At 38.9% G+C, this 14,883-nt stretch overlaps 1 protein-coding gene and 1 pseudogene across 10 annotated transcripts in view; both read left to right on the top strand.

Moving 5' to 3' along the window:
- The window catches only part of ENTPD7 (ectonucleoside triphosphate diphosphohydrolase 7), a 79,802-nt gene that overhangs the window by 29,305 nt on the left and 35,614 nt on the right, over nucleotides 1–14,883 (top strand). For all 10 annotated transcript variants that reach the window (XR_451445.2, XM_057531379.1, XM_057531382.1 and 7 more), the window contains 4 exons: nucleotides 5,777–5,982; nucleotides 6,227–6,377; nucleotides 10,384–10,487; nucleotides 12,150–12,206. Coding sequence is in view for 9 of the 10 variants with exons in the window: in XM_057531379.1 (XP_057387362.1) it covers nucleotides 5,777–5,982; nucleotides 6,227–6,377; nucleotides 10,384–10,487; nucleotides 12,150–12,206 (518 nt within the window). In the remaining variant the exon portion in view is untranslated. The remainder of the gene's footprint in view (nucleotides 1–5,776; nucleotides 5,983–6,226; nucleotides 6,378–10,383; nucleotides 10,488–12,149; nucleotides 12,207–14,883) is intronic.
- LOC103006712 (FUN14 domain-containing protein 1-like) lies at nucleotides 12,227–14,114 on the top strand (annotated as a pseudogene).

Genomic DNA, 14,883 nt, shown 5'->3' with positions numbered 1-14,883 from the left:
TGTGTCAGCAGTCGGCTCAATACTGACCTTCCTTAGGAGTTTTAATTCTGTTTAAAGCAAGTGAAAAAGAGCCATTACTTATGGTTAGAATAAAAATGATAAACAGATATACAGATGAAGTTAAGGGTTCTTATGTACAGTGGAAAAATTCAGAGATTTTGCTGGTGAAATTGAAGGCATTTATTTGCATTTATTCATTTATTCATTTACTTGTCCTTAATGGTGTTTATAATGTTTATAAGCAGAGCTTTAAATTATAAATGTTCGTGACTGCTCTGATTAATCTTGTTAGGAGATAAGTAGTAACCTTACAAGATGCTTTTCTGGGTATGCATTGCTATCGTCAGTCATGCACAGCTGCTTTGGCTATAATGTCATTATATTTGGTTTCGAGCCTTGAACAGAGTTGGGATACGATGACATTCATCAAAGAGGTGGTAGCTCCATGCTGATGGGGGATCACTTTAATGGACTTTTGGCATATTACTGAGTTCTTTTTGAACTCTGGAAGTGGTATAATTAGCGTTGATTTTGTAAGCTAGGTAATGGTTTGGTTAGTTATTGCTCTAATGCTGTTAATGTCTTGAGGATAATGGCAACGAAAAGCAATGTCTTCCAATTCTACCTTGGGTGATGTATATGTGGGTATCTTTCTTTTCATTGACTCAGCAGTGACCAGAGGGAAATCATGTTTCTCAAATAGAGAGGATATATGTGTGTGAGGCGGGGGTAAGTGCATGTGATGGTGAATCAGATCTCTCCTGGGATGGTGGATGTGAGGGATCCAAAGCTTTTGGAACTTTTCTCTTGGGCTTTAGGTCTTCTTTAGGGGTTGACTTACTGCAGTATCAGCAAAGCAGAAGGATCCAGCAATGCAAGTAATTAACCATGATGGCGAAGGCTAGGACTGCAAATCAGAAATGAAAATATCCAAGAAAGGACCAGTGATCCATCCGTGTTAGGAGCCTAGACAGAGGAAGACCTTCAGGTGCTTGAAAAGTGTAAGAAGCCTGATTAGGTCATAAGAGGTCAGAATTCCAGAACTTTCTGTGGCCTGAAGCAACTGATCAAGGATTCAAGTGGGAAATGTAACATAAATGTCATCTGGTCCTATCTTTCTCCCTTGTATTCTAGTGTCAGCTGACTTTTTTCTGCCAATGCACACATGGCGACTTCTAAGAGGAGAGAAAGCAAAGTGGAGTTGTACCCAAATTAGAGCTGTAAAGTTGCTTATCTTGACAGGAACCAAAGAGGATGACAGGATGCTTTGGAAAGCCATTGAAATTTTCTAAGGAGACCAACTGATTTTGAATATAGCTGTACAAAGACATAGATGAATTATTATGTTAGTTAACAAACAAGCAGCTTCATATGGTGAGCTCTAGGCCCAAGCCAATCAGTATTGATTGATACGTATCAGAGAAATGTGAGGAACATTGTGACTGTATTGAGGTATGCAGTTAAGGTAATTACTCTTGAGAAGCTGAGAGAGTAAATGGAGAGGTGAAGCAAACAAATATGAAAGAAGTCTTAGGGCTCATACTGAAATGTAAGCAAACTGCTTAAAGAGAATAATGACACTCCACATGTTAGAACAGAAGGAGGAGGCCTTTTTTAGATCATTACAAGAATCAGCTTGTTGAGGGGAGGCTTCTTTTTTTTTTTTTTCTGTATTCAATATCCTGTTATAAATCACAATGGAAAAGAATATGAAAATATGTATATGTATAACCAAATCACTTTGCTGTACATCAGAAACTAACACAACATTGTAAATCAACCACTCCTCAATTAAAAAATTTTTTTAAAAACCCAGAAGTTTGGAAGAAGTTGATTCCAGCCCTCATGGATGACTTTGAGGCGTTCAAGACTTCAGTGGAGGGAGTCATTGCAGATGTGGTGGAAATGGCAAGAGAATTAGAATTAGAAGTGGAGAGGGGAGGCTTCTAGAGAACTGGGAAGCCATATCAAAGAAGGGAAAAGGGGAGGAATAGGTAGAGAAGCAAACGGATGTTAGAAAGAAAAAAGGTCGCATTAGAGTAGTGGTTCTCAAAGTGCTTACTGACGCTTGGGAGTCTCTGAGACCCTTTCAGGGAGTCTGTGAGGCCAAAACTATTTTGATAATAATACTAAGATGTTGTTTGCCCTTTTAAAAAATTGTGTGTAAAAACACATAACACAATTTACCCATCTTAACCATTTTTAAGTGTATAGTTCAGTACTGTTAAGTATATTCACATGGCTATGCAGCCAATCTCCAGAACTTTTTCATCTTGCAAATCTGAAACTCTATACCCATTAGACAACACCCCCTAATTTTTCCCTATCCCCAGCCCCTGGTAACCACTATCCCATTTTCTGTTTCTATGAATTTGCTTACTTTACATACTTCATATAAGTGGAATTATCTAGTGTTTGTCTTTTGTGACTGGCTTATTTCACTTAGCATAATGTCCTCAAGGTTCACCCATGTTGTAGCGTATGGCAGGATTTCCTTCTTTTTTTAAAGGCTGAATCATATTCCATTGTATGTATATACCACATTTTGTTTATCCATTCATCTGTCATGGACATCTGAGTTGCTTCTACCTTTTGGCTATGGTGATATTATTTGCCTTTTTCACTGAGTTGACATTTACACTGATGACGCAAAAGCAATGGTGGGTAAAACTGCTGGTGCCTTAGCACAAATCAAGATAGAGCACCAAGTTATACTAGTAGTTATGGTAGTCTTCATTGTCACACAATTGCAGTGGGAAGAAAAGTCTAATTCCACTTAAGAATATCTTTTTAATATTCTGTGTGACAAAATGGGAAATAGGAATTAAGCACTTCTGTTGCATACTCAGGTTGTCTCAAGGAAAAGCACTTAGGCAATTGTTTGAGTTGTGAGCTGAACACAGTCATGGAATACTGTTTTTCACTTGAAAGAATAACTGTCAGAAAAACTGTAGATTTCAGATGTGGGTATTTCATAGACATTTTCTTGAAAATGAATGAAGTAAAAACCTGTCACTTTAAGGAAAATAACTGTCAGTATTTATTGCCAGTGATAAAATTTGAGCTTTTAAGTGAAAATTAGAAGTTGGGGAAATTTGTATCTGCCACTGTGAGTTTGATAGCTTCCCAATACTTAAAAGACTTTTTTGATAAAATTGGTAGTGATATTAATGAATGTGTGTGGTTTTTTTGGTAGAATGAAATGTGTCAACGTTAAGATTTGCATAGCTCAGCGAACCAGTATTTTCCAGTATATGATGTGACAACATTACGCATGGGTAAAAGCAAATTAAAGTGAAAGATAGACCAGTGCATTTTAATGTAACAGTATGAAAAGTTCTTAGAGTTTAGATTCCACATTGCAACCAACCTTTAAGAAACTCCACTTGTTGAGTTTCAGTGTAGTACCAATGATCTAAAAAGTACTCTTCCCTTTTCCAACAACATATCTGGGTGAAGCTTGATTTTTCTTCATATGCTTCAATCAGAACAACTTATCGTAACAGATTGAGTACAGAAGCAAATATGAGAATCTAGTTTTCTTCTATTAATCGAGACACTAAAGAGATTTGCAGAACTCTAAAACAATACCACTCTTCTAACTTTTTTGTTTTAGAAAATAGTTGTTTTTCATAAAATATGTTAATATGTAATGAGTTTGCTATTGTGTCTAAATAAATATTTTTAAATGTTCTGTTTTATTTCTAACATGGTAAATATAGATAGATGTACCACAAAAGCTCTTTGGGGTCCAGTAATTTTTTTAAGACTATAAAGGGGTCCTGAGCCCCAAAATTTTGAGAACCAATGTACTGGAAAAAGTTATTCATTAAGCAGGAGGGGACAGGATCCAGAATCTTGTCAAAGAGAAGTAGAAGGGGTGGTTTTCAGAGAAGGAAAGCAGATAAAGATCTGTGAAGTAGAAAGATTGCTGATGAGAAATGAAAAGTCACTTTGGGCTCGAGATGGATTATCTTGCCTATTTCTTTCCTATCTGTGGTGCACAGATGTCTGCCCAGCTTTCCTGTGATAGAAGTGAGCTGTTATGAGTTGATTGGTGGATTGTGAGCCCGTTTCAGCCCAATCATTTGATTAGAATGGGAAAGTCTGTGGTGGAATGGAATCTTTAGGACTGTAAACTTTCTAGTGTGTAACAGACTTTTACCATCTGCTTCACTTCCCGCAACTCACTCTCATATCAGATCCAGAAAAAGGTTCTACCTGACCCTATCCTATGCAATAATTTACAGCATTGTATTGAAGCTCAAATATATGTTCTCCTCTTTTTAAAAAAATGCATTTTGTGTTACAGAATAGGAAAGGTACTCAGCTCTACTTTTTTGATTTCAGAACTGTTTCTACACAGTCTTCTTTTCATCAAGTTTGCTTTTCTGTCCAAAATGAGGAACTTTGTAGTCTGTGTAGCAATGTGAAATTACCAGCAAACACAGGCTAGATTGTTCTGAGAGGTATGACACATGGCTTACTTTTCTGGATTTACTGTGAAGGGAATGTTACCTGCAATTCAAGGCCCCTCACTTGCATGGGCCCCTTTTGTATTTGTAATGTTGAATATTCTGTTTAAAAGAACCTTCCTCCCCCATTATATTAGTTTCAGGCTTCACAAAAACTAGTTCTAAAGGGTTCTGTGTAAGGGTCTTGGGGATCTGGGGGTTAGCTCTAAAGACACTGTTGGATGATAGGGGAGAAGGGAGTTTAGGTGTATTATTTGAAAAAATTCACAACATTACTTTCAGAATATTCATTCAATTATTAGCTCAACCTCTGGTAGTATTTATTCAAATTTAAAAGAATCTAGAAGGCAAAATTTTAGTCTGCCTACCATGCATTATATATTAGCACCAAGAAAGAGCTCTCCTTTTTTGAGAAATAAGCTAAAAGCCATTCTCATTCTCACTGGGCTGCTGTTCAGGTGAAGCCTTTGAAGAGGAGTCATCAGTGACATTTGTACTCTTCAGACCCTTACACTCTGAGGAAACTTTAATATTTATTAAAGCCTCATCACTCAGAAGAAGGGTTTTACCAGCTTTTAGCCTTCTTTTCTTTCTGGATATTTCAGCCCTTTTCTCCAGAGAGTCTTCTGCTATTTGTTCTCCCAATAGTTATCATGTGACAATAAGAGCAGAGGTAGCAGCACAGCGCTGTGCTAGCTGCTCAACATGCATTGTCTCTCTGAGGGTAGAGACTCCTAACTACCCTCATTTCACAGATGAGGGAACAGCTCGAGAGAAGTAATTTCCTGAGGCTCACGAAACATAGAAAGTGCTAGAGCTGAGACTCAAACCTTGGGGTTTTGGTGGTAACATCTTTACTTGTTCCGTCTTCCTGCTGTCAGCCAGATATCATTCCGCCATATTCTTCATGTTTATATACAGAAAGGATAGATAAATAGAAAAGAAATTATTAGAATTGCTTTAGTTATCTAGTGTGTGTAGCAAACCCCCCTCAAATTTAGTGGCTCAGTATTTACTCAGGCCTAGAAGCCCTTTAATGCTTAGTAAAAGATTTGCTACCCTCGCCAGTTTCAGAACTGCCCCTAAACTTAGAGGAGTCTTTTGGTTACCTAATTTCAGTATAAACCAGCTGTTGCCTCATATACATCAGTAAATAATGGTCAATATTGTTTCATTCCTTTGTTAGGATGTGTAGTCCCATGTGCCTGGCACATGTAGGCACTTAATGAAGACTCACGAACAGATGAATTAAGTGGTGGTGCTATTTGCCTAACACTAGTTTCTCTTTTTGCCCGGCTTAGGTATTTGGCTCGAGTAGGAGATCTTGAAGCTACTGACACTGAAGACCCAAATCTAAATTATGGACTTGTTGTGGACTGTGGCAGCAGTGGCTCTCGGATTTTTGTTTATTTCTGGCCAAGACATAATGGGAATCCTCATGACTTGCTGGACATCAAACAGATGAGAGACCGTAACAGCCAACCAGTGGTTAAAAAAATCAAGCCAGGTACTAAATGGAATATATTTCATTGTCAGTCTCTTTTATCTGCTACAGAAATGAGAGGACAGAAGAGAAGAGGGAGAAAGAAAGCTACCCTTTTCTTCTGGAGGTTCTGGATAATGGAAGGGATTCATTGCTGCCCTACTCTTATGAAATAAATGTTTAGGACCTTAAACAGAACCTTACGGGGTATCAGTCTTCTGAGTCTATGTGATCTGCTCTTTAAAGAAAGTATCTTATCTTACTTAAGGAATCTCTGCAATGGCAGACACTCCAGAACATGCCAGCGATTACCTTCGTCCTCTGCTGAGCTTTGCTGCTGCTCATGTGCCTGTGAGGAAGCACAAGGAGACCCCCCTTTACATCCTATGCACAGCAGGCATGAGGCTTCTCTCTGAGAGGTGAGATGCAGGAGAGTGGGTGGCACAAGAGTTGAAAGTGCAGTTTCATACATTATTCTCTGTGGTTCCCTGGTCTGAAGGCAGGATGTGGGTATAGCACACAGAGTTGACAGGTGGCACTAAAAGACTTCTTGCTCAAAGTAGAGCAGAGCCACTCCTACACCCCGTTATTTCACAATCAGTTGATCACACCTCCATGTCATTTGCTTCTTTGGGATCAATATCTATTTGAGATGGCTGTAATGATTCTTAGTTTTGATTGAGGGTTGGGAGCAATGGTGATGTAATAAATTTGGATCATGAGGCACCTAGAGGGGGAGCATAATTTCAGAAGGGTAGTAGGAGGGTCACCTGAGGGACTGGGTACCTGGGGGCTAGTAGGAGGGCTCTGGTAAGAATGGGGTTTTCTCTATAACTTTGCCTGGCTCCCTGGTGATAGTTGGTGCTACTTGCAAAGCTTAGTCGCCATTGCTTTAGACCACTTTTTTCAGCCCCTGCTGGTTAAGCCTTTTCCACTTGACCTTGGCAGTTCAGCCTGGCTTCTTGCCACCTGATCCTTCTTCCTTCACTGAAAGAGGAGGAAGACGAAGAGGCAGCAGCTATGCTTAGGTCAGACCCCTCCTTGTTTGTGATTTCTCCCCTTTGACACCTCCCTGACCCCTCCACACTTATTATGGTCTTGAGGTAGGAATGAGCTCCCTTAACTTGAGCACCCATCCTTCTGGAATGTTCACAGTCTCATAGTCATCGGGTATTTTGTATTAGCTTAAATGTTTTTCCTTGATAAATAGCAGTTCCCTTTTCCACAAAGTTTCATTTCATATACTTGGCCAACAGCAATGAAAACCTCTGCCATGTGTGTAGGGCTCCATTCTGCTTGTGCCAGACATGTGTGTCAACACTTCTTCCAGTTGACTACTTTCCTTCTGCTCAGACACAGAGTTACTGGTTTACTGTTGAGAAGCAGATTATTTTATGTAGCCATTTGTCAATCTGAAAGGCCTTCTAGCTCCTTGTTTTCCCATACATCTTGGTCTTTAAATTTTTTTTTTTTTGGTTTGTTTTTACTTATTTTTAAAACTAAAGTTTAAAATGTTATTGCTAGAACCTTACATCATTAAAGGAAATCTTAAAATCAAAACAAAGAAGTTATAATTCTACTATCCTATCAAAACTGTTTCATTTTGTCCTATTGCTTTCTCTCTATATCTACGTGTAACTTCTACAAAATTGTAATCATACTCCATGTGCAATTTAGAATTTTTGTTTTTGACGTAAGTAATACATCATTCGGAATTTTAGAAACCCTGGGAAGAGTGTGGATGACACAGGTGGTGTCACATCACAGGGCTGTGGACTGAGGGCTCACAAACAAGGAAGGAGGGCGGAGGGTCAGAGAAAAAGCTGACTCGGAGGTCAAAAAGGCAGAGCCAACCAGCAGGGTGATGAAATGGCCCCATTTTGTGCGTCTGGAGCAAAGGAGAGGATTGCCTCATCTCCTGGCACTGCCCAGCCTTTCCTCTGTTTGTCCAAGAAGTTTCTATTGAAACAAAACCAACTATGTAGCTCCACCCCCCCCCATTTGTCTAAGATGTCCCCTGTCCTCATGGAAGCTCTGAATATTAATATTTATTTTATCTTAAGAATTTTTAAAGAACTTGCCTTTAACTTGTTTTTTGATCACCTCTTTTAATAACGCCTGGATCTACCCTGGGCTTATGAAATCATTGCTACCTCTAAGGTAGCTGTAGTTGTTGACGTAAGTGTAACAATCACTGCAAGAACCTGTTTTGTATAATTAATGCTTTGTTAATTTATTAGCATTTGTGAACAATATTCAAAATGGGTTTGAATCCCCTAGACTGTATTTTGGATTTATTAGCACTAGGTTTTATTTTTTTGCCGAAGGCCTAGACTAACAGAATTTGTTCCACTGCCTTTTTAGTTTGTAATGGAAATACCTTTAAATAATTACAAAGTGATAATTTAAGAAAAAAAACTTTATTATGGGAAATTTCAAATGTATATAGAAGTAGAGAGAATGATGTAATGAATCCCCATTTACTTGCCACCCAGCTTCAACAGTTGTCAATGTTTTGCCATAAAATGTTTTTTTTTAATAAAGAAACAATATTGAATTTTAGAAAATGAAAGTTCTGTCCTATCCTGTGTAATACATGAAGAGTGTTTTGTTTATTAACATAAATTGGGATCATATTATATGTACTGTTTTGTAACCTGTTGGAACTCAAAATATATTGGACATCTTTTCATGTCAATACATGTAGATATAAATTGACCTCATTTCTTTTAACATCTGTGTACTATTACATTGCATGACTATACCATAAATTATTTAGCCAGTCACTACTGATGTATGTGCATTTAGGTTATTTCCAGTTTTTCATTGTTATAAATAATGCTGTAGTATTTTTTCTCTTTGTATTCTTATCTGATGATTTCATTGCAATAAATGTCTTAAAATGTAGTTGCTGGGTCAAAGGTTAAGCACATTAAAAATTTTGATACATAGTCCCAGATTGCCCTTTAGAAAGGTTGTACCAGTAATTTATATTCCAAACAGCAATGTGTGTTGGTACCCATTCTTCCATGTCATCACCAAAACCAGCAAGCCCTCTTCTTTGGGTAGTTTAGAACCATATCCAATAAGGAGGGCAAAATAACACCTCTAGTTCCCCATATGAAATTTTTATCATAAAAATTTCTTGTGTATAACAATGACATTATATATTGGAAGATTATTACTTTAAATGTAATTTTCACTTTCAAGTGCTAATAACATTCTTCACCAAGTCATGCTGACAACCAGTATAGCCAGCAGAATATTTTTGTAATGAGTAATCTTAAAAATCCAAGATAATTACTCTTATTTTTAACCAGCATTGTCTCTAGATTTATATGATTACCTCTAGCTTTGTTTCTTTGCTTGTCTTTATCTGATAATACTAATAACATAAAACTTTAGAGGACAAAACAGCCCTGTAGATACTAAGCTTCAAGCGTCATCCCCAAATTATGACCTTTGGATTTTGATCCTGATCTGGGTTTTCCAAATGATAAGATTTTTATAAAGAAAAAAAAATCAACCCTTGAAATATGGAAAAGGAGATTTAAAAGTTCATTGTTAATGTAAAGGATCATGTAAAAATTTGTGGGCCAAACAGTGCTTCTTATGTGGTGATGTGAGACACTTTTTCTGTATTGTGTAAGAGCTAAGGATGAGATTGTGTTCCTCAATTTAACAGCCTCCTCTCATAGTGGTTAGGAATAACGTAATTACATCTGTTTTATAGATTATGAAACTGTGTTTCAGTTTCCTGCAGCTTATCCATACTTAGCCTGTGAGAGGCATAGAACCATAGTCTCATCTTTTAATACTATTTGAATTGTAACATTGTATAAAGGATAAGTATTACTGTTACCATATTGCCTTTTAAGAAGGAGGCTATACTTTTTTTTTTTAATAGATCTTTATTGGAGTATAATTGCTTCACAATACTGTGTTAGTTTCTGTTATACAACAAAGTGAATCAGCCATATGCATACATATATCCCCATATACCCTCCCTGTTGAGCCTCCCTCCCACCCTCCCTATCCCACCCCTCTAGGTCATCGCAAAGCACGAGCTGATCTCCCTGTGCTATGCTGCTGCTTCCCACTAGCTAACTATTTTACATTAGGTAGTGTATATATGTCGATGCTACTCTCACTTTGCCCCAGCTTCCCCCCCACCACCCCCGCCGCCCTGTGTCTACAAGTCCATTCTCTATGTCTACGTCTTTATTCCTGCCCTGAGGAGGCTATACTTTTGAGTAGTTTTAAACCTTTGAAATCTTGAAGGGGGTACCAAACAGAAGCAGGGATCAAGTGTCTTGGGTAGGTGAACAGTGAGGTCTAACAAGGCTAAGTAGAAGGTCAAGTTGAGGTTGTTTGTGAGAAGAGAGTTTAACCATTAACTCTTAGGTTTTTTGTTCTTTCTTGCAGGAAGCAGTTGGCTATCTTGGCTGATCTAGTGAAAGATTTACCTCTGGAGTTTGACTTCCTCTTTTCTCAGTCTCAGGCAGAAGTGATCTCTGGGAAGCAGGAAGGTATTGTGCCTTGAGGAGTAAAAGCTTGCACTTGGGGTTTGTAGTTTTGGGGTGGAGTTGAATGCATGTTCTCATGTAGCCCAAATGTGGCCTGTATGATGAATTATGTTTCCATTTCTTCAAAAACAGAAAATCTTTTGTCTTCTAGCTGCAATTCACATAAAGGAAAAGATTCACCTTTTTCAATCTCAGTATTGCCTTTTTCAGTCCTAAAATTCCTGTTAGGTTTTATTCCATTTCTTTGCTGAGACTTTCTATCTTTCCATTCATTGGAAGACTGCTCTTAATTCCTGGCTGTATAGCTGCTTTATTTGATAATTCCAACACCTGTGTCATCTCAGTGTTGGCATCTTTTCCCTTGAGATTGGAAAGGTTGAGATTTTCCTAGTTCTTTGTATAAGTCATTTTATATTGTATCCTGGATATTTTGAATATTATATCGTTAGACCCTGGGTCTTGTTTCAGTCATAAAGAGAATGTTAATTTTTTTTTGTCTTAGCAGACTGGTTAGGTTTAAGCCTTAAGTTCTGACCTGCCTTCTGTGGGCTGTGATTCTGTTGATTCATTTTTCAAAGCTTTGGCACGGCTATTTGGATTTGTCCCATGTGTGTGCCAGCCCGTGGCCAGTCTGAACCTGGGCGCAGCCCATACAAATGGGTTGACTAGCCAGTATGTCAGTTCTCAAAAGCTTTGATATGTTGTTTAGAGTCAGATCATGCATGTGAGCCCAGGAGTTCCTACACCAGTTTATTCCCCACTCTCCACAATCTCCCCAATACTTTCTGGTTCCCTGAGGTTCACTTTCACGGTCCTTAGGTCAGAAAGCCAGGGATTTAATTTGCCCACTCTGCCATGCATTTCCCATGAGTGCATCTGTATCCAAGGCTAAGTGGTAGAGGACAGAGGGAGAAAAAAAAAAAGCAATAGGGATTTGTCCCAGCTCTTGAGGCTCTAGCTCCTCTGGTCAGAAAGAAGGATTCACATCCCTCAGAGGTTTAGGCATCTACCCAGTCTCTACCTCTGCTGTTGCAGGATTGCCTGGGGTAGGAGAGAACAAAATTTTTAAAAAAGCAAGGAATTTCTCACCACTCTTTCTGAACCTTTGGAGTCCCCTTTTCTGATCCTTGGACCACAAAGCAAAGTCTTGAAGTTCTTTCTGTCCACATCTGGTGTGTACTTTTGTATTTCAAGCTGATTTTGAGTCCAGGCCAGGCAGTATCTGAGGGGGAAAAATGGGAAACTCACTGTGGTTTTGGTGGTACTTTAAAGTCTGATCTCTGTCCCAGTGTGCCCACTATCATTTACTTTCAGAGTTCTCAGAAAGCTGCTCCATATATTCTATCCAGAGTTTATACCTGTAGTCAGTGGGGAGACAGGGTGAGAGTGCTTGCCCAGAACTAGCACTCCAAGATTTTTATCTTTTAACATTTATTTTTATACATTAATTCCTATTCATTGTAGGAAATTTAGAAAATGCAAATAATTTTAAAAGGGAAAAACATCACAAGATAAAAGATTTTAAATTCATACACTGAGAGTGTGGAATAAAATACTGTTATCACTTTTTTTCCAAGAAAAGGAGGAAAAGAGCAGCCCTGGGAGAGGTATATGCATGCTATAGCAGTAGAGAATTAAGCAAGGGCTTTTGTATTTCTTACTTAGGGGTTTATGCATGGATTGGAATCAACTTTGTTTTGGGAAGATTCGACCATGAGGATGGTGAGTAGTATTGTCTTCTTATGACAGTTCTAAGGGCTGAAGGTTTATGTCATAACCTATCAGTAACATGTAAGTGCTAATTTTGAGTTTTCTTTCTTTTTTTTTCTTTCTTTTTTCAAAACTTAAGATGCTTCATTTCCCAGTCCTAATTTGCTTTCTTTTATTTCTTTTTAACTTTTTAATATGGAAAGTTTCAAGCATTCACAAAAGTAGCGTAATTAATAAAATGAACCTCCATGAACCCATTACCTAGTCTGAACAGTTATTAACAATTTGCCGTTGTTTTGTTCCCACACTCCTTCCATACAACACAGGTTTTTTTCCCTACTGGATTTTTTTTTTTTAATATCTTTATTGGAGTATAATTGCTTTACAATGTTGTGTTATTTTCTGCTGTAACCCTATTGGATTTTTAAAAGCAAACACCACACATAATCACTTTATCTTCATATACTTCAGTAATACCTCTAATAGATAAGGAGTTTCAAAACAAACCAACAAAAATATCCACAGTTCCATTTTTTTTTTAATTAATTAATTTATTTATTTATTTCTGGCTGTGTTGGGTCTTCGTCTCTGTGCAGGGCTTCCTCTAGTTGCGGCGAGTGGGGGCCACTCTTCACTGCGGTGCGTGGGCCTCTCACTGTCATGGCCTCTCTTGTTGCGGAGTGCGGGCTCCAGACGCGCAGGCTCAGTAGCTATGGCTCATGGGCCCAGTTGCTCCGTGGCATGTGGGATCCTCCCAGACCAGGGCTCGAACCCATGTCCCCTGCGTTGGCAGGCAGATTCTCAACCACTGCGCCACCAGGGAAGCCCCCACAGTTCCATTTTTATTTTATTTTTTTCTTTTTTCTTTTTAAATTTTTTTGCTGCACCATGCCATGCAGCTTGTGGGATCTTAGTTCCCCAACCAGGGATTGAACCTGGGCCCTCAGCAGTGAAAGCGTGGAGTCTTAACCACTGGACAGACAGGGAATTCCCCCTCAGTTCCATTTTTAAACTTAACAAAGTTAACAATTCCTAATATCATGTATTGATAACAACCATCTAATACCCAGGTAGAGAGTTCCCTGATTGTATCAAGAATATTTATTTGTGGAAAAGTAGCGGGGAGAGGCGGGCGGGTTGGGACCACCTTCAATACTGGCCGCCGGCAGTATCACGGCGACCCGGAACGCCCCTCCCCAAGAATATGAAAGTGATGATGACTCTTAGGAAGTGTTGGATTTAACTGAGTATGCAAGAAGACACCACTGGTGGAATCGAGTGTTTGACCACAGTTCCGGACCTATGGTAGAAAAATACTCAGTAGCCACCCAGATTGTAATGGGTGGAGTGAGTGGCTGGTGTGCGGGATTTTTGTTCCAGAAAGTTGGAAAACTTGCAGCAACTGCAGTAGGTGGTGGCTTTCTTCTCCTTCAGATTGCCAGTCACAGTGGCTATGTGCAGATCGACTGGAAGAGAGTTGAAAAAGATGTAAACAAAGCAAAAAGACAGATTAAGAAACGAGCAAATAAGGCAGCACCTGAAATCAACAATATAATAGAAGAAGCAACAGAATTTGTCAAACAGAACATTGTGATATCCAGTGGATTTGTGGGAGGCTTTTTGCTAGGCCTTGCATCTTAAGGATATGAAGGTTCTATCACAGTAGAGTCACCTCTGAGAAGAGACATGGTGGTGACAAGATGGTCTCAGCATTACCCATTGACAGATTCTCCAGGATGACAAGAAACAACTAGCTGGACAGTACCAAACTCACTGCTTAGCATTTTGCCATCTGAAATTTGGCAGACTACTATCTGCTATAAAACAATCTATATGGTCTGTGTATAATAGTATTCTGGAGCAAAATATGGCTTTCATTATTTTCTAAAAACTTGCATTTGTTTAAAATTTGCCTATAAAACACCACCGTTGGATGTAGATTTGGAGAGAGAAAAAAATCTGTTGGCTATATTCCCCAGTGAAGTATCATACTCATTTTATTTAAATAAGATGTTCTCCATTGTACTTTTTAGTATAGTGCCAATAATTTAAAACTTTGTATTTTAGGTCCAACAGTAGGGCTGACTTTTTTTTTTAAAGATATGTTTGCAATAAACTGAAGAACTGCAATGCCCTTTTATGGAAGGATTTACAAATAATAGAATTATTAAAGATATTAAACAAATTTAAAAAAAAACAAAAAAAAGAATATTTATTTGTGACGGACAACTTCCCTGGGAGAACGCACGGCGCGCCTCAGGCTGCGGCAACGTCACGCCGGTCTCTGCCACTGCAGGCTCGCCCCGCATCCACACCCCTCCCTCCCCCTGGCCTGAGTGAGCCAGAGCCCCCGAATCAGCTGCTCCTTTAACCCCATCCTGTGTGAGCGAAGAACAGACACCCTCAGGTGACCTACACGCAGAGGTGGGTCCAAATCCAAAGCTGAACCCCGGGAGCTGTGCGAACAAAGAAGAGAAAGGGAAATTTCTCCCAGCAGCCTCAGAAGCAGCGGATTAAAGCTCCACAAACAACTTAATGTACACTGCATCTGTGGAATACCTGAATAGACAACGAATCATCCCAAATTGAGGAGGTGGACTTTGGGAGCAAGATATATTATTTTTTCCTGCTTTCCTCTTTTTGTGAGTGTGTATGTGTATGCTTCTGTGTGAGATTTTGTCTGTATAGC

Source organism: Balaenoptera acutorostrata, chromosome 16, assembly GCF_949987535.1.
Source record: "Balaenoptera acutorostrata chromosome 16, mBalAcu1.1, whole genome shotgun sequence".
NCBI lineage: Eukaryota > Metazoa > Chordata > Mammalia > Artiodactyla > Balaenopteridae > Balaenoptera > Balaenoptera acutorostrata.
The sequence above is the reverse complement of the archived record's forward strand: the minus strand, read 5'-3'. Positions and strand labels throughout refer to the sequence as shown.